Genomic DNA, 19,662 nt, shown 5'->3' on the forward strand with positions numbered 1-19,662 from the left:
ATAGAACCGTACACACCTGCAGACACTGCGTCATATCTAATGAATAAAACTGTACGCATCTGCAGACATTGCGACACATCTAATAGAGCAGTACACATCTGCAGACATTGCCTCACGTCTAAGGAATAGAACTGTACACACCTGCAGACACTGCATCACATAGAGCTGCTCACATCTGCAGACACTGCATCTCGTCTAATGAAGAGAGCTCAGCACACTTGCAGACACTGCCTCACATCTAATGATGGGTCCGAGCACAACCTGCAGACACTGCCTCACATCTAACGATGGATCTGAACACACCTGCAAACACTGCCTCTCTTCTAATGAATAGAACCGTACACCACCTGCAGACACTACGTCATATCTTATGAATAGAAGCATACACACCTGCAGACACTGCATCAGTTCTAATAGAACCGTACATATCTGCAGACACTGCCTCACGTCTAATAAATAGATCCATACACACCTGCAAACACGGGCTCACGTTTGAGTAGAACCCTGCATACACTGCCTTACATATCCTTCATACCTGGAGTTACTGCCTCAGTTCTAATTTATAGAACCCTGCAGACCTGCTTTCACTGCCTCACGTCTAATGAGTAGAGCCATACACACCTGCAGTCACTGCCTCACTTCTAATGAGTAGAACCCCTCATGCCTGCGCACTGCCTGACCTGAGTGGAGCCCAGCCCACCTTCACGCCCTCAGATGCTACCTTAGAACATTTTAAGAATATAGACCTGCGCGCCTGCAGATGCTGCCTTATAACATCTAACAAATAGAGCCCTGCACGCCCACAGATGCTGCCTTAGAACATTAAATGAATAGAGCCCTGCACGCCCACAGATGCTGCCTTAGAACATCTAACAAATAGAACCCTGCATAGCCGCAGATGCTGCCTTAAAACATTAAATGAATAGAGCCCTGCACACCGGCAGATGCAGCCTTCTAACATTGAATGAATAGAACCCTGCACACCCGCAGATGTTGTCTTATAACATCTAATGAATAGAGCCCTGCACGTCCGCAGATGTTGCCTTATAACATATGATGAATAGAGCCCTGCACGCCCGCAGATGTTGCCTTGTAACATTGAATGAATAGAACCCTGCATGCCCGCAGATGTTGCTTTATAACATTGAATGAATAGAGCCCTGCACGCCTGCAGATGCTGCCTTATAGCATCTAATGGATAGAGAGCTGCCTTATAACATCTAATAAATAGAGCCCTGCACGCCCACAGATGCTGCCTTGTAACATTGAATGAATAGAGCCTTGCACGCCCGCAGATGTTGCCTTGTAACATTGAATGAATAGAACCCTGCATGCCCGCAGATGTTGCTTTATAACATTGAATGAATAGAGCCCTGCACGCCTGCAGATGCTGCCTTATAGCATCTAATGGATAGAGAGCTGCCTTATAACATCTAATAAATAGAGCCCTGCACGCCCGCAGATGCTGCCTTGTAACATTGAATGAATAGAGCCTTGCACGCCCGCAGATGTTGCCTTGTAACATTGAATGAATAGAGCCCTACACGCCCGCAGATGTTGCCTTGTAACATTGAATGAATAGAACCCTGCATGCCCGCAGATGTTGCTTTATAACATTGAATGAATAGAGCCCTGCACGCCTGCAGATGCTGCCTTATAGCATCTAATGGATAGAGAGCTGCCTTATAACATCTAATAAATAGAGCCCTGCACGCCCGCAGATGCTGCCTTGTAACATTGAATGAATAGAGCCTTGCACGCCCGCAGATGTTGCCTTGTAACATTGAATGAATAGAACCCTGCATGCCCGCAGATGTTGCTTTATAACATTGAATGAATAGAGCCCTGCACACCGGCAGATGCTGCCTTATAACATCTAATGAATAGAGCCCTGCACGTCCGCAGATGTTGCCTTATAACATATGATGAATAGAGCCCTGCACGCCTGCAGATGTTGTCTTATAACGTTGAGTGAATAGAGCCCTGCACACCGGCAGATGCTGCCTTATAACATCTAATGAATAGAGCCCTTCACGTCCGCAGATGTTGCCTTGTAACATTGAATGAATAGAACCTTGCATGCCCTCAGATGTTGCCTTGTAATATTGAATGAATAGAACCCTGCATGCCCGCAGATGTTGCTTTATAACATTGAATGAATAGAGCCCTGCACACCGGCAGATGCTGCCTTATAACATCTAATAAATAGAGCCCTGCACGTCCGCAGATGTTGCCTTATAACATATGATGAATAGAGCCCTGCACACCGGCAGATGCTGCCTTATAACATCTAATGAATAGAGCCCTGCACGTCCGCAGATGTTGCCTTATAACATCTAATGAATAGAGCCCTGCACGCCTGCAGATGTTGCCTTATAACATATGATGAATAGAGCCCTGCATGCCTGCAGATGTTGTCTTATAACGTTGAGTGAAAAGAGCCCTGCACACCGGCAGATGCTGCCTTTAACATCTAATGAATAGAGCCCTTCACGTCCGCAGATGTTGCCTTCTAACATTGAATGAATAGAGCCCTGCATGCCTGCAGATGCTGCCTTGTAACATTGAATGAATAAGAGTGCTGCACGTCTGCAGATGCTGCCTTGTAACATTGAATGAATAAGAGCCCTGCACGCCTGCAGATGCTGCCTTATAACATCTAATGAATAGAGCCCTGCACGCCTGCAGATGCTGCCTTATAACATCTAATGAATAGAGCCCTGCACGCCCGCAGATGCTGCCTTGTAACATTGAATGAATAGAGCCCTGCACGCCCGCAGATGCTGCTTTATAACATATGATGAATAGAGCCCTGCACGCCTGCAGATGCTGCCTTATAACATCTAATGAATAGAGCCCTGCACGTCCGCAGATGTTGCCTTATAACATATGATGAATAGAGCCCTGCACGCCTGCAGATGTTGTCTTATAACGTTGAATGAATAGAGCCCTGCACACCGGCAGATGCTGCCTTATAACATCTAATGAATAGAGCCCTTCACGTCCGCAGATGTTGCCTTCTAACATTGAATGAATAGAGCCCTGCATGCCTGCAGATGCTGCCTTGTAACATTGAATGAATAAGAGCGCTGCACGTCCGCAGATGCTGCCTTGTAACATTGAATGAATAAGAGCCCTGCACGCCTGCAGATGCTGCCTTATAACATTGAATGAATAGAGCCCTGCACGCCCGCAGATGCTGCCTTGTAACATTGAATGAATAGAGCCCTGCACGCCCGCAGATGCTGCTTTATAACAAATGATGAATAGAGCCCTGCACGCCCGCAGATAATGCCTTATAACATCTAATGAATAGAGCCCTGCACGCCCGCAGATGCTGCCTTATAACATCTAATGAATAGAGCCCTGCACGCCTGCAGATGCTGCCTTGTTACATTGAATGTATAGAGCCCTGCATGCCCGCAGATGCTGCCTTGTTACATTGAATGTATAGAGCCCTGCACGCCCGCAGATGTTGCCTTATAACATTGAATGAATAGAGCCCTGCACGCCCGCAGATGCTGCCTTATAACATTGAATGAATAGAGCCCTGCACGTCCGCAGATGTTGCCTTATTACATTGAATGAATAGAGCCCTGCACGCCTGCAGATGCTGCCTTATAACATCTAATGAATAGAGCCCTGCACGCCTGCAGATGCTGCCTTGTTACATCGAATGAATAGAGCCCTGCACGCCCGCAGATGTTGCCTTATAACATTGAATTAATAGAGCCCTGCACGCCCGCAGATGCTGCCTTATAACATTGAATGAATAGAGCCCTGCACGCCCGCAGATGCTGCCTTATAACATTGAATGAATAGAGCCCTGCACGCCCCTCAGATGCTGCCTTATAACATCTAATGAATAGAGCCCTGCACGCCCGCAGATGCTGCCTTATAACATTGAATGAATAGAGCCCTGCACGCCCGCTGATGCTGCCTTATAACATTGAATGAATAGAGCCCTGCACGCCCGTAGATGCTGCCTTATAACATTGAATGAATAGAGCCCTGCACGCCTGCAGATGCTGCCTTATAACATCTAATGAATAGAGCCCTGCACACCCGTAGATGCTGCCTTATAACATTGAATGAATAGAGCGCTGCACGCCTGCAGATGCTGCCTTATAACATCTAATGAATAGAGCCCTGCACGCCCGCAGATGCTGCCTTATAACATTGAATGAATAGAGCCCTGCACGCCCGCAGATGCTGCCTTATAACATTGAATGAATAGAGCCCTGCATGCCCGCAGATGCTGCCTTATATCATCTAATGAATAGAACCCTGCATGCCTGCAGGTGTTGCCTTATAACATCTAATGAATAGAGCCCTGCACGCCCGTAGATGCTGCCTTGTAACCTTGAATGAATAGAGCCTTGCACACCGGCAGATGCTGCCTTATAACATTGAATGAATAGAGCCCTGCATGTCCGCAGATGTTGCCTTATAACATTGAATGAATAGAGCCCTGCACGCCCGCAGATGTTGCCTTATAACATTGAATGAATAGAGCCCTGCACGCCTGCAGATGTTGCCTTATAGCATTGAATTAATAGAGCCCTGCACGCCTGCAGATGTTGCCTTATAACATCTAATGAATAGAACCCTGCACGCCTGCAGATGCTGCCTTATAGCATTGAATGAATAGAGCCCTGCACGCCTGCAGATGTTGCCTTAGAGCATTGAATGAATAGAGCCCTGCACGCCTGCAGATGTTGCCTTATAACATCTAATGAATAGAGCCCTGCATGCCCGCAGATGCTGCCTTATAACATTGAATGAATAGAGCCCTGCACGCCTGCAGATGTTGCCTTATAACATCTAATGAATAGAGCCCTGCATGCCCGCAGATGCTGCCTTATAACATTGAATGAATAGAGCCCTGCACGCCCGCAGATGCTGCCTTATAACATTGAATGAATAGAGCCCTGCACGCCTGCAGATGCTGCCTTATATCATCTAATGAATAGGACCCTGCATGCCCGCAGATGTTGCCTTATAACATCTAATGAATAGAGCCCTGCACGCCCGTAGATGCTGCCTTGTAACCTTGAATGAATAGAGCCCTGCACACCGGCAGATGCTGCCTTATAGCATTGAATGAATAGAGCCCTGCACGCCCGCAGATGTTGCTTTATAACATTGAATGAATAGAGCCCTGCACGCCCGCAGATGCTGCCTTGTAACATCTAATGAATAGAACCCTGCACGTCGGCAGATGCTGCCTTATAACATCTAATGAATAGAACCCTGCACGTCGGCAGATGCTGCCTTGTAACATCTAATGAATAGAGCCCTGCACGCCCGCAGATGCTGCCTTATAACATTGAATGAATAGAGCCCTGCACGCCCGCAGATGCTACCTTATAACATTGAATGAATAGAGCCCTGCACGCCTGCAGATGCTGCCTTATATCATCTAATGAATAGGACCCTGCATGCCCGCAGATGTTGCCTTATAACATCTAATGAATAGAGCCCTGCACGCCCGTAGATGCTGCCTTGTAACCTTGAATGAATAGAGCCCTGCACACCGGCAGATGCTGCCTTATAACATTGAATGAATAGAGCCCTGCATGCCCGCAGATGTTGCCTTATAACATTGAATGAATAGAGCCCTGCACGCCCGCAGATGCTACCTTATAACATTGAATGAATAGAGCCCTGCACGCCTGCAGATGCTGCCTTATATCATCTAATGAATAGGACCCTGCATGCCCGCAGATGTTGCCTTATAACATCTAATGAATAGAGCCCTGCACGCCCGTAGATGCTGCCTTGTAACCTTGAATGAATAGAGCCCTGCACACCGGCAGATGCTGCCTTATAACATTGAATGAATAGAGCCCTGCATGCCCGCAGATGTTGCCTTATAACATTGAATGAATAGAGCCCTGCACGCCTGCAGATGTTGCCTTATAGCATTGAATGAATAGAGCCCTGCACGCCCGCAGATGTTGCTTTATAACATTGAATGAATAGAGCCCTGCACGCCCGCAGATGCTGCCTTGTAATATCTAATGAATAGAACCCTGCACGTCGGCAGATGCTGCCTTATAACATCTAATGAATAGAACCCTGCACGTCGGCAGATGCTGCCTTGTAACATCTAATGAATAGAACCCTGCACGTCGGCAGATGCTGCCTTATAACATCTAATGAATAGAGCCCTGCACGCCCGCAGATGTTGCCTTATAGCATTGAATGAATAGAGCCCTGCACGCCTGCAGATACTGCCTTGTAACATCTAATGAATAGAACCCTGCACGCCTGCAGATGTTGCCTTATAGCATTGAATGAATAGAGCCCTGCACGCCCGCAGATGTTGCCTTATAACATTGAATGAATAGAGCCCTGCACGCCTGCAGATGTTGCCTTATAGCATTGAATGAATAGAGCCCTGCACGCCTGCAGATGCTGCCTTGTAACATCTAATGAATAGAACCCTGCACGCCTGCAGATGTTGCCTTATAGCATTGAATGAATAGAGCCCTGCACGCCCGCAGATGTTGCCTTATAGCATTGAATGAATAGAACCCTGCACGCCTGCAGATGTTGCCTTATAGCATTGAATGAATAGAGCCCTGCACGCCCGCAGATGTTGCCTTATAGCATTGAATGAATAGAACCCTGCACGCCTGCAGATACTGCCTTGTAACATCTAATGAATAGAACCCTGCACGTCGGCAGATGCTGCCTTATAACATCTAACCACTAGATCCCCACACACCAAAGATGAAAGTCTAACACCTGCAGGGATTGTCCGTATCGGCACCAGTATAATAATGTAACATGTGCATAACAAGCAGCCATGTTCTTCTTGTCCAGCTGTCACTGTTTTACTTCAGGTTCATGGAAGGACAGAAAGATGCAAGCTTGTGCTGTTAAGACTGATCATTAGTAAAATTATATAATTTATAGGTCAGGTTGTCCCTTACTACCTGCACACATCTACATTTGCATGTCTGTGTTAAAGGTCTGGTGACTTAACTGGTCAGTCTCAAAATGTGGAATTTCATTACCGTGCAAGCTTTGCACGGATTGAATATTTTGAGAGACGATGTTGCTGCTTGGAGCCTTCTCTACGTGTTTCATGCGTAAATCTTGCCTGGTTCTTTTATTTTTATCCATCCCGCGCCTGATGACATTGTTTCCCCACTGAAGGACTGCCAGGGCAGCAAAATGTCACTAGACATCTTAAGAAATAGGCCTGCCCGTCTCCAGGGGAACTGGGACTGTAGACCCTCCATCCATCACCCCTTAAGATGGACTTGGCAAAGCGCTGCTTACATGTCTCTTCTTTTTTTCCAGTCGAGTTCCCTGCTCCGAAGAACGAGTTGGTCCAGCGCTTCCAGGTCTTTTATATGGGAAACATTGCTGTCAGCAAGCCTGTAGGTACGTACAAAATAATGTAACATTTTCATCTGAAACTTGGAACAGTATTCATTTTGGCAGCTTCACCTGCTCTCTGCACAAAAACACTCCCTCGAGCTGCGGGGATGTGCACTATATTCTCTGTTTCTAAAACCTAGGACCTGCCAGAGTGCTGCAGCTCACATTGCCTTCCAAGATGAAAGTGAAGGTTGCCTTTCACTGTAGTGCAGTGGTCTTCTTTCTGGCTCATGGCCTCTTAGCAGCCCCACCCCAGCAGGAATGAAAAGGTATCTCAGTAGACCTTAGTACTACCCTTAAAAGTTCTGATCAGGCACCTGCTGAATCGCACAGGTGCATTCGTATAGATGGTTAATCTAACCTTTGCGAGTTGTGCCCCCAGCACGTATTATTCTGATAACCCAATATTCGAATGCAGCAGCATTTGTTCATGACATTGACTGAGCTCCCCCATCGGTCCTCAAAATTAATCGTATAGTAAGTCTCGAAACACGAGTTGTGAAGTAGCGAAGAAACATCCCAGACTTGGGGCCTTCTGCAGCACTCCCTCACTGAATACAGGGTGTGACGCTTCAGAACGCATACACAGGTTTCTTGGGCCTGCTGCTTAAATGTTGGCAGAGACTTCTGTTGACGTTCACCAAGGTTTGCACAAAACCTTTCAAAAGCCTCTGGGTTGGTACTACCTGAAACAGACTCCCCTTTCCATAGCTGTCTACAGGGGTTTGACATGCCCAAATCTGAAGTGCTCCTGGAGATTGGAAAAGGTGCCATCAAACCTGGGATTTCTTTAAGGGTTAATGTTAAGGACAATTTCACCACATTTCGCCCTGATTACAAGCCAACACTCCATTGCATGACTTTTTTATTCTTGGACCTCCATGGTTGGCAGAGCTTGCCAGTGTGAATCTCAGGAGAGGTGCCACTTGAACATTTTTTACATCTTTACTATTAATTTGTAAATAGATTGTATATGGGCATGTGTGCAACTTTATTGCCCACCTAAAATATAACAAAATACATCATTTGCACACAAAAAAGGAGGACCCACACATGATGAAAGGCGCATCAAGAGTCATTTTGTGCAAGTCAGTCCATTGCAGTAAGTCATATTTTTGGTTTTGATTAAGTGGATGGTGTCTGTAAGATGCTTAAATTCCTTAATAATGCAACGGCCAATTAACAACAGTCGGGGGGAACCAAAGTTGGTCAAAAATATGGACACAATAACATACACCCCCCACCCCCCCACCCCACTTCTATTTAATTACTCACTTTTATCTCTTTATAAAAAGAATGAATAAAAAACTAGATTTTGCCTGCAAAATCAAAAAAGTTCAGAATTTACTATTATTTTATACAGTGAGAATTTCCTGAGCTTTGAGTAATAATTTAGGAATTTCAGTATGGTTCAACTCACTGAGCAACGTTTGTACAAAAGTTACAACCAGCTCCTGCCCCACAATTCTTTGTTGCATCCCGGTAAGATATCTTCAGGGGTCCCCCAGAGAACCCTCCTATAGGGTTCCGATTCCTTCCACAGTAGTGAAATTAGTGGTTCCCATGTATTAACCTTTCTGCAGGGGGAATCTGGATGAGCTGCCATCCTCCATCTGTTTCTTTGCCAATCAAAAGAATAGCCGTGGTTGTGTCTCTACTTGTCAGGCACTTTCTTTCCTAGATAGGCCAAATATGCATTTGCCCATACCTGGGATCAGTCTTCTTGCAGTCTCGTGATGCTGCCCCCACAGCACCTATTCTGGGTTTTTACTGCTGTTAGTGGGTATTCATTGCTGGTTCCCACTGAGACTCAGAATTTGTGAAAGTGCTCTCGGCCCACAATACAAAACAGCTGCCTTTCACACATGCAATTAAAAAAGAAGCTCAAGGTAAATTGAATATTTTATACTCCCTTCTCTTTAAAATCTTACTACTTCCCACCATCATGTGTGATTTCTGAATCTTAGATCAAGAGGAAAGGGCAGAGGTCGCCTGCAACCTCCATACTTGCAAGTTATTACAGTCCCCTTATTACATTTTCTGTACAAACAATATTTTGCTCTTCCATCCTGCATCAATGGCATCCTATGGAACTGTAGAGCATTAATTAGAAAAAGAATGGAGCACACAGGGCATCAATTAATATATCAAACAAATTGCAACATTTTTGACCCAATAAATATATAAAAATGACAAATAATATGTACCTATCAAGGTGATATCAATATAGTGCCTGATCAATTTGACAGATTGTCAATGAGACTCATGATTGAATGATTGAATGTATCATAAATATAAGATTTAATGTGAACGTAGAAAAATATGGAAAATATTAGGAATAGAAAGGAGAACAGTGTCACAATTGACAATCAAAATATTCAATGGTACATGACCTATTTGTAAATCAAATGTAATCACCAACAAAAAATTGTCACATCAACCAATAAGTACTGAATCCCCTCTTTGGAGAAAAAATATACAGATCTCATATAGTAGTGAGATGAGCAAAAGATGTCCATTCCAAAGAAATAACTGAAAGATGATGTCTTCATCCAGTTTGAGGACGGAGGCTGAGATTCATCCGTATTCAGCCCCAATTGCAAAGAAATAATAGAGTTCATCCGTATTCAGCCAATAATAGAGTTCATCTGTATTCAGCCGACACGTGTTTCGTCCACTATGGGACTTTATCAAGGCTTAAGATTTCAGCTGGGGGTCGCGTAACTAGTTACTAGTGCGGTAGTCGTTTGGTTTTGTTCTGTTGTCAACTTACTTAATGAACTGTAGAGCATGGCAGCACGACTGTCAGGGAAATAAATTCACTGTGCTCAGAATTATCCTAATTTGCACAGGGAAGGCTAATGCCCTGTTTTGTTTGTAAGAGCTACCTGATAGCCGGCTTCTCACCATAGCCCAGACAGTTAGGTGTGAAAATCATCACACCTTGTTTCATTCATGTTTCTTTCCACCATTTACAGGCATGGATATCATTAACACTGCATTGGAAACTGAGCTGTCGACCAGCAGCAGACTGGATTGGACTCCAGTAAATGTTAATGTGGCATCTGCAACTCTCACCATCTTGCATGAGCAGGTAATGCATGTAGTGAAATTCTGTCTATTTATGATCAAACCTTATCTGCAAATTCTTTCACTAGTGAATGAATCTGAACATCGACCTGCAGTGGTTAGTACGCCTCAGTGCTGTGCATCTTACCATGGGAAGTTGGTCCTCCAAATGATGGATGAATCCCATGTAAATCCGTAGTATATGTCTTTCCTGGTGATTGCTACTTAGTTTCTTTATTGAGCAGTGTCATTTAGTGGATCAAATCCTGCAATAGGAAGTTCTTGAGATTGTCAGGGTTGACAATGTCAGAGAATCACACCCTATGGCTCTGTGGTTGACTAAGTGGTGAGTGTAGGAAGCTGGGCTCCGGTTTCAGTCCCCCACCCCCTTTGCCTGGGTTTTTGATGCAACTTTGAGTGAAGTGCACTGGGTTCCTGCTAACCAGGCCCCCAGTGCCAGTGCCCCTTCCCTAAAACAAGACACCTGGTCACTTCATCCCCAAGGGATCAGGCCCTTTGGCACCTCTAAGACCCCAGTACATGGTACCACTGGTAACTAGCGCATCAGTACTGAAGAGGGCCTCTAAGAGCTGCAGCATGTCTTGTGCCACTCTAAGGGACTCAGCACCAAACAAATGCAGACTGTCATTGTTGGCTGCGTGACAAGGTACTCCCAAATGTGAAAACACGATCTGGCACACATTTGTGTGCCATGTCCCCTAAACACTGCATGTAATATTTGTAAATCACCCCTACAGCAGGTCTTACATCCCTAAGGCAGGGGGCATTATAGTACATACGAGGACCTATCTACCCTAGCAGTTATGCCCCTGCTAGGTCTTTGTTGCTTCTTAGACATAGTAATTGAACAGGGAAGCCATTGTAAATACATGTGCTGGACACTGGTCAATACGAGTTACCCAGCTACATGATGGCTTCACTGAAAGTAGGGATGTTTGGTATCAAACATCTCTTATTACTAAACCCTTACTGATTTCAGTGATGGATTTATTAATACATCCCCCCAGAGGGGACCTCAGAGGTGCACCCTGAAAAATGTACCAACTACTGGTGAGCTCACTGACCGGCTCTGGCCAGTCTGCCACCAACAGATGATAATCTGACCTCCCAGGGTGGGAGCCTCTGCCCTCTATAGGACAGAAACAAAGACCTGTCCCGACTGGGTAGTTGCTCACCCCTCCCCACTGGATGATCTGCATCCCAAGATAGGGAGCTTCAAAGAAGCTCACTTCCTTTAGTATGCAGATCTGGCCTTCCGCAGAGGAAGATGCAAACCCCCCTGCCCCAGGGCCCATTTGGCAACTGGACAGGTGGGAAAATTAGCTATGCAAGAGGCGTCGCATTTCTAAACTGGACATATCCCTAGGGTGGCCAGCCTGAAGTTGGCACAACTTAGGAAGAGCTACCATCTTGCGTGTGGTGGAACGTAGGAACTCTGTACAGGGTGATGCCCACTCCCCATAGGAAGTAGTCATCTAAGGGGTGTAGTGACCCCAAGGGTAAGTAGCCCATTGGCTACTACGCTTCACTCCCCTTATTGCCTCCAAATTTGAGTATTTAGGGGATCCAGTGATACCAGATTCTCAGATATTCACTGGACACAAAAGGAGTGGACAAAAAGTCTCCTGTACCCGAGAACGAAGGAGCAAGACTGACTTGGTGCCAACCCTGCTGGCCTGCCTGCAGCACCTGACCCTCGAGGAGCAACTGACCTGTCCTGCAGCTGAAGCCTCCACGAAACTGGAAGAGCTGCCATTTGCAAATCGCCAGGGAGAACTCCCTTGGAGTAGAGGAGCTGCTCCCCTGCATCCACAGGAACCTCAGAAAGACCTGAGGACCCGGACCGTCAGAAACCCGACGCCGGACATCACCAGTGCACCCGAGCCTCCTAGCCCATGTTGAAGTAGGCCTATGGTGTCAGTGTGGTCCCCAGGTTCTCCAGAAACAAAGCCCACCTTGAGTGCACCCACTGTGAACTTCACGATGGGGTCTGAAGCCTGTTGCTGCAGACCTCTGTCCAGCCATGAGTGACCAGGAGACAAAGACCCAATGCTTCAGGGCACCTCTGTACCCTTCTGCCCCGGATCGAGGAGAAGAGAACCGAGGGTGCCTCCACGCCCTGTGAGACCTGAGCCCACTTGTTGGCTTGGTCGGACTGGAACTCCAGTCCACACTTGCAGACTGTTTCTGCGGGCCCCCTGCAACCGCAAGGAACTCCAGCACCGTACCCAATGTCAGAAAAAAACACTGCACCTGCACCCTACAGCCTGAGGAGGAGTGGACCGGCGGTGGCCCCACGTGCCTGAGGACCTCAAGGGTTGAGCCACGCTGTGAGTTCCCCTGGACTTACCTTTCAGTCCAGCTCTGCAGCAACTTTGTAACCAGACTGATTCCCATTAAGTGAATGGGACACCCAACACCATAACACTCCTCTCCACCTGGATGCCCCAGAGCCTCCTGAGGTGACCTGTTGATGTGGCCTTGGACTTTGCCCCATACTCACCTTAAGTCTCAGAGAACAGTCCTGTAAGTCGCTGTGAAGTGTCCAAATGCAGTATATGAATTTCCCCCATACGATAACATTACTGCACACAAAAATAGCACTGTCAACTTTTTAAAATTCAAAAAATCTGTACCTCAAAAGTACTCATCTGATTCTAGTGATCTTGGTATCAGAGTTGAAATAAAAGTATGTCATTTTTATAAATTGGTGTCAGGTTTCTTTGAGTGTATGTCTCACTTACTGCATGAGTGTGTGCCGTACAAGCTTACCACTACCCTTTGACATGCCTAACTGCTCAACCACACTACCCAAAAAGAAAGCATTTGGGATGTCATTTGTGCCTCTGTGATACCTCTGGGGATTGCTTGGACTCTTTGCACAGTGTACCTAATTTTAGTCCAATACCTAAAGAGCCATCTTCCTACAGGGAGGAGTTACTGGCCTAAAGTAATTAGCTGTTTCCCCTGCCATGCTATTGGAGTGTCTGCTGGGCAATGATCTTAAAGCCTCTTCTTGGGCACAGGTGATAACCTGACCCTTGATATCCCCTTAGCTGGACACCTGGTGCAGACCAAGACCTGGGAGAGGCTACTCTGCACTGGCCCAAGATGTCTGAAAAGGTCAAGTTGTTTTGTCGCTTCGCTGTCACCTGCTAGGCCAGTGGCAAAGTTGGGGGCATGCCAAAAGGCCCCCACTGATCCCACTTCCGTGGTGGGGACCCCATTTGAGAAGGTGGGAAGTGACCTTGTCGGCCCCCCTGGTGACGCCCTCCCATCCACCTGAGCTTCAGGTAATAGGCTTATCTTGGTGGTAGTTGTCCATGCCGCCGCATATCCAGAAGCTATTCCCGTTAGGACAGTCATTGCCTCTGCAGTGGCTAGACTCCTTCTGGGTATTTTCACCACAATTGGGTTCCCTAAGGAGGTAATCTCAGATAGAGGCACACATGTTATATTTGCGTCCCTGGAGGTTATGTAGGATGAGTGTGGTGTGGCTTAAAATGCCACCACCTCCTACCATCCCCAAGGCAAGGGTCTAGTTGAGAGGTTCAACTAGACCATGAAAGACATGATTCTGGGGTTACCTGAGAAACTCAGGAGGAGATGGGATGTCCTTCTCCCATGCCTGCTATTTGCCTACCAGGAGTTCCCCCAAAAAGGAGTTAGCTTCAGTCCTTTTGAGCTGCTTTTTGGACACCCTGTAAGAGGTCCATTAAGCTTGGTTAGAGAAGGTCAGGCGAGGCCCATGAAGAAACCAAAGCAGGATGTAGGAGACTATGTACTTGGCCTTCGCTCTAGGAAGGCTAAGTATATGAAAAAAGCAAATAAGAACCTGATGGCCAACCAGGAGCTTGTGAAGCACTGGTATGACCAAAAGTCCTCCATGGTCGAGTAGCACCCAGGACAGTTGGTGTGGGTCTTTAAGCCAGTGGCTTCCAGAGCAGTGCAGGACAAGTAGACTGAGCCATACCTCATCATAGAGAAGGGGTCATCCACATAGTGAACTTGGGTTCCCCAGGACCCTTCCCAGGGCTATCCATGTGAACAGCCTCAAGTTGCACCATAACAGGACAGACATCACCATGATGATGGTGACTGATTGAGGCAAGGCTGAGAAAAGTGAAACCCCTTCCAGACCTCTTATCCTCCAATGCCCAAGATATGAGTGTGGAAGGAGTAGTTCTCTCCTCCACCTTGACAACAGCAACAAAAGGACTGCTATCAGTTACTGGAGCAGTCTGCTAGACTGTTTTCTCTGAGCTCATGTCTAACAACATGGTGTACCCCTAATTTGGACACCAGTGACAGCTTACCTGTCAAAAGTAAAATATGTCAGTTGTCTGGTCAGGTCAAAGACATCGTGAAAGCTGAAGTCGCGGGGGTGATGGAACTCTCAGTAGTCCCTGGGCCCCTCCATGCCACTGCCCTGACCCCAAAACGTGTATGTTACATTGCCTGTACCCAATCATCATAGGTTAACTTAACTGTAAGTCACTAGCATATGGTACTCAGGGCCTGCAAGTTAGAGAATTCCCCCAACCCCAGGGATTGCAGCACTGATTGTGCCAATCTGGGGGTGCAAGAGTAAAACGAGTCTCCCAGTCACCCATTGCAGACTAGTAGGACATTTTCAAACTACTAGTCTGACTTTGCCATTTAAAATCCATGGCAAAGTCCAAGGTCCCCCGGAAACATGTGTAAGTCACCTCTGTGGCAGGCCTACCTAACCCTAAAGCATATGTCATAGGCAGAACATGAGTTGTGCATGTTCTGACAGTACACACACTAAACTGTTGTTTTTACTGTAGAAAGACTTGGTCACATCGTTGGCAAGTGCAGGATTACACGCTGACTCAAGTGTGCTAACTCCTGAGCCGTGTGGCAAAAGATGATGCTTCAAGGTAACAATAACCTATTACATTAAGCCCGACTTGGTTCTCAAGAAGAAATTAATGTGACAAGTTACAGTGTGAGGCTTTTACTAAGTTACCACTTTGTTGCCTTCAATCTCCTGTGCCCTTAACGATTGCACATGGAGCTTGAGCCTGAGATAGATTTCTGCCCTCCTGGGGAGATGTGCTAACGACTCCCAGGAAAAGGGACAACAGGTGTTACCTGCCTCCTTCAGGAAGCCACACGGGTGTTGGCCCAAAAGACAAGCTTCAAAGCTGAAGCCGCCTTTGAAGGGCATCCTACCTTGAGGGCATTTTCTGTGCGTTAATAGGGCACCCAGGACTCTGATCTGAACTGGACTGGAAGAAGTACCGAAGACAGACTTCCCTGCTGCACCAAGTTCCTGTCAAAGAGAGGCTGCACTGACGTGGACTGAGCCTGCTATGTCCTGCTCCAGGAGAAGTCTTCTCCAGAGCCCAGCCAAAGCAAAGAGACTCCAAGGGGCAACTGATTCTCCTCCTGTTGGCAGCAATAGGACATAACAGCAGAAGAAGCCTGTTAAGGGTGAGTGGTAGCCCAGATTCCCTGATTGCCACTCCCCATGGTTGTGCAGCACCAGTGCAACTGGACTTCGGACAGGACCTCGTAAGACAGCACAACCTGTGTCCAGGACCCCTCTTCATCTTTGTGGGCCGAGGATTCCCTGCAGAAGTTCCTCTGTCGACCTTGTCACATCCTTGAGCACCTTCAAGCATCATGTATCCTCAGCATCAGGACCACTCCCATAGGAATCCATTAGACGAGGATAAAGCGCCTGGAAATGCTTAGGCTGTTTCTTCTGTGGCTGTAACTGTTACAGAGGGCCCCCCTGTCTGACACACTGCCAAAATTGGTTGCTGCAAGTTATCTCTAACTGACCGAATTACTACTTTCCCAACTTTTTAACCAAATGGTTTCTCTGTGTCAAATTTGTTGAATTTGCCAGTGCTTATTTGCAGTTCAGTGGTGTGGTTCGATTTACTATACGTTGTAAAATCTAAATCTTAGGAACCTTCCAGTGGATCTTTTTCATTGTGGTTTCTAAAAATACGTAAAGATGTAGTCCTATTTATAAACTGGAGTTGGATTTCTTCGGTGTCCTGTCTATTGCTTCTTCAATTGTTTTAGTGCTGTTTATATTCTTTACACTTGTTCCTTTATGTAAACCTTGCTGCTGAGAGCCATAGCTACCCAGGGTTAAGTTGAAGTTTTGACAAACGAAAGCTAAGGGTCCGGAAGGAGTTGGTGAGTGTATTACACTATGATGTCACACAACCACACCATATAATACACCTCATTTCCTCACACTTTTGCTAAAGGTAAGGATGTTTCTAGGCAAGGCCTGCCCTTGTAGCTGCCCATGATTGCTTCATTATGAAGGCTAATGATATCCTTGTGCAGAAACTTCACACTTCATTGTGCCCATCTGTTGGAAACTCCTGCTTGGAATCATTAACTGATGCGAGAATCCTCACCTTGCACAAAGGCTCTGACTGCACTGCATCCAGAAAATGGCATTTGAAAGGTAGCCATGTGAAACTTGTTCCAGGACCTTGGACACTGGATCCACTGCTGGTCTCCAAAATTAGTCTAAATGTGGGACTAAATCGTCTCCCTTTGTGCCAGTTCCAAGTTCACCTTGACCAACAAAGGGAGTGCTCCACAGAGTGCTCAAAGAGCTGCTGTGAGACCAAGTTTTGGAGCGAGACTCCCACTGGTGAGGAGACGTCCCTGGAAGACTGCACAGCTTCCTGGAGATGGTATAAGTCTGCCTAGAGCTTTGACGCTGCCTTCTTGATCATGGTGGGAAAGATAATAAAGCCCAGCCATGTTGTTGGTGTGTGAAGCACCAGGAAGAAACCAACTTGTGTTCAGTATGGTGCTCCATGCTGACCAAGCTGGGAGCAATAACCCTGAAGACTTATGTGATTCATTTTGAGAACTACGTGAAGTGGCATCAACTTTGAGTAACCACGTGCCATTTGGCATCACTGTCACAACCTTAAGGGACCGCCTTTCACCTCTGAGATGTGTATCTAGGCCCTGAAACGGCAACTGTCAAGAAAAAGATGACCTCTGACTCCCAGCCAGCCTTGCCAACAGCTACAATTTCGGCACTGAAAATTTTCCATCTGAAAAAAAAACTTCAGAACTGAAAAAAACTTCAAAAGACTCAAACTGACTCTGGACAGTCTGTAACATCTTCTACACCACAGGTGGAACCAATTTTGGGAGTTACGGACGCTAGACAGCGCCGACTTCAGATTCTGCAAGGAACATGGTGGATTATAGTATCACCTCCGCCACTTCTAAAGAGGAAATTAACTTTTGAAGAAAGTTTTGATTCCTCTGCACCTCTGAAGAAGACTATTAAAGAAAATACTTCTTCTCATACTCTAAACATCTCCACCTTTACCTACCTCTCCACAACATACTCCACCAGCATCTCCTACTCATTTAGGATTCACAGCAACTAGTTCACCACCTGGGGGGGGTCACAAGATATAGGGGAAACATTAGACGAGCAAGACCCATGGGATGAGTGTGATCCAGATCACATTACACCCAATTATCCAGATCTTTACCCAGCCAGACCCTCACCTCCTGAGGATTCCTCATCATATCAACAAGTGATAGCAAGGGCAGCAGCATACCACAGTGTAATATGTACACTGACCCCATAGAGGAAGAGAGTTTCTTCCAATGGTACCAGGAATGATTAGACATGCAGATGAAATATTTAAATAATTTAAATATTTAGGGCAAGGATTATCACTCCTAGAGTTGATAAAAAGTATAAAGCTGCACCCCCTAATCCTCTATATATAAAGACACAAATTCCTCCGGACTCTATTGTGGCATCTGCTGCAAGGAAAAGAGCTAATAGCCAATGAACAGGAGAGACACCTCCTCCTGACAAGGTGTAGGAGGCTGGACTGGCTTGTAGTGAGTACCTAGGGGTACTTGCACCTTGCACCAGGCCCAGTTATCCCTTATTAGTGTATAGGGTGTCTAGCAGCATAGGCTGATAGATAATGGTAGCTTAGCAGAGCAGCTTAGGCTGAACTAGGAGACGAGTGAAGCTCCTACAGTACCACTTAGTGTCATATGCACAATATCATAAGAAAACACAATACACAGTTATACTAAAAATAAAGGTACTTTATTTTTATGACAATATGCCAAAGTATCTCAGAGTGTACCCTCAGTGAGAGGATAGGAAATATACACAGGATATATATACACAATACCAAAAATATGCAGTATAGTCTTAGAAAACAGTGCAAACAATGTATAGTTACAATAGGATGCAATGGAGACACATAGGGATAGGGGCAACACAAACCATATACTCCAAAAGTGGAATGCGAACCACGAATGGACCCCAAACCTATGTGACCTTGTAGAGGGTCGCTGGGACTATTAGAAAATAGTAAGGGTTAGAAAAATAGCCCACCCCAAGACCCTGAAAAGTGAGTGCAAAGTGCACTAAAGTTCCCCAAAGGACAAAGAAGTTGTGATAGGGGAATAATGCAGGAAAGACACAAACCAACAATGCAACAACGATGGATTTCCAATCTAGGGTACCTGTGGAACAAGGGGACCAAGTCCAAAAGTCACAAGCAAGTCGGAGATGGGCAGATGCCCAGGAAATGCCAGCTGTGGGTGCAAAGAAGCTTCTACTGGACAGAAGAAGCTGAGGTTTCCGCAGGAACGCAAAGGGCTAGAGACTTCCCCTTTGGAGGACGGGTACCTCTCGCCTTGGAGAGTCGTGCAGAAGTGTTTTCCCGCCGAAAGAACGCCAACAAGCCTTGCTAGCTGCAAATCGTGCGGTAAGCGTTTTTGGATGCTGCTGTGGCCCAGGAAGGACCAGGATGTCGCAAATTGCGTCAGGAGAGAGAGGGGACGTCGAGCAAGACAAGGAGCCCTCTCAGCAGCAGGTAGCACCCGGAGAAGTGCCAGAAACAGGCACTACAAGGATGCGTGAAACGGTGCTCACCCGAAGTCGCACAAAGGAGTCCCACGTCGCCGGAGAACAACTTAGGAGGTCGTGCAATGCAGGTTAGAGTGCCGTGGACCCAGGCTGGACTGTGCACAAAGGATTTCCGCCGGAAGTGCACGGAGGCCGGAGTAGCTGCAAAAGTCGCGGTTCCCAGCAATGCAGTCTGGCGTGGGGAGGCAAGGACTTACCTCCACCAAACTTGGACTGAAGAGTCACTGGACTGTGGGAGTCACTTGGAC

The 19,662-nt window shown here is 46.6% G+C and overlaps 1 protein-coding gene across 2 annotated transcripts in view; it reads left to right on the top strand.

The window, feature by feature from the left end:
- The window catches only part of APBB1 (amyloid beta precursor protein binding family B member 1), a 254,045-nt gene that overhangs the window by 198,477 nt on the left and 35,906 nt on the right, over positions 1 to 19,662 (top strand). For both annotated transcript variants that reach the window (XM_069203665.1, XM_069203666.1), the window contains 2 exons: positions 7,315 to 7,398; positions 10,374 to 10,489. In XM_069203665.1, the coding sequence (XP_069059766.1) occupies positions 7,315 to 7,398; positions 10,374 to 10,489 (200 nt within the window). The remainder of the gene's footprint in view (positions 1 to 7,314; positions 7,399 to 10,373; positions 10,490 to 19,662) is intronic.

The sequence above is a fragment of the Pleurodeles waltl genome, chromosome 8 (assembly GCF_031143425.1).
Source record: "Pleurodeles waltl isolate 20211129_DDA chromosome 8, aPleWal1.hap1.20221129, whole genome shotgun sequence".
NCBI classification, from domain to species: domain Eukaryota; kingdom Metazoa; phylum Chordata; class Amphibia; order Caudata; family Salamandridae; genus Pleurodeles; species Pleurodeles waltl.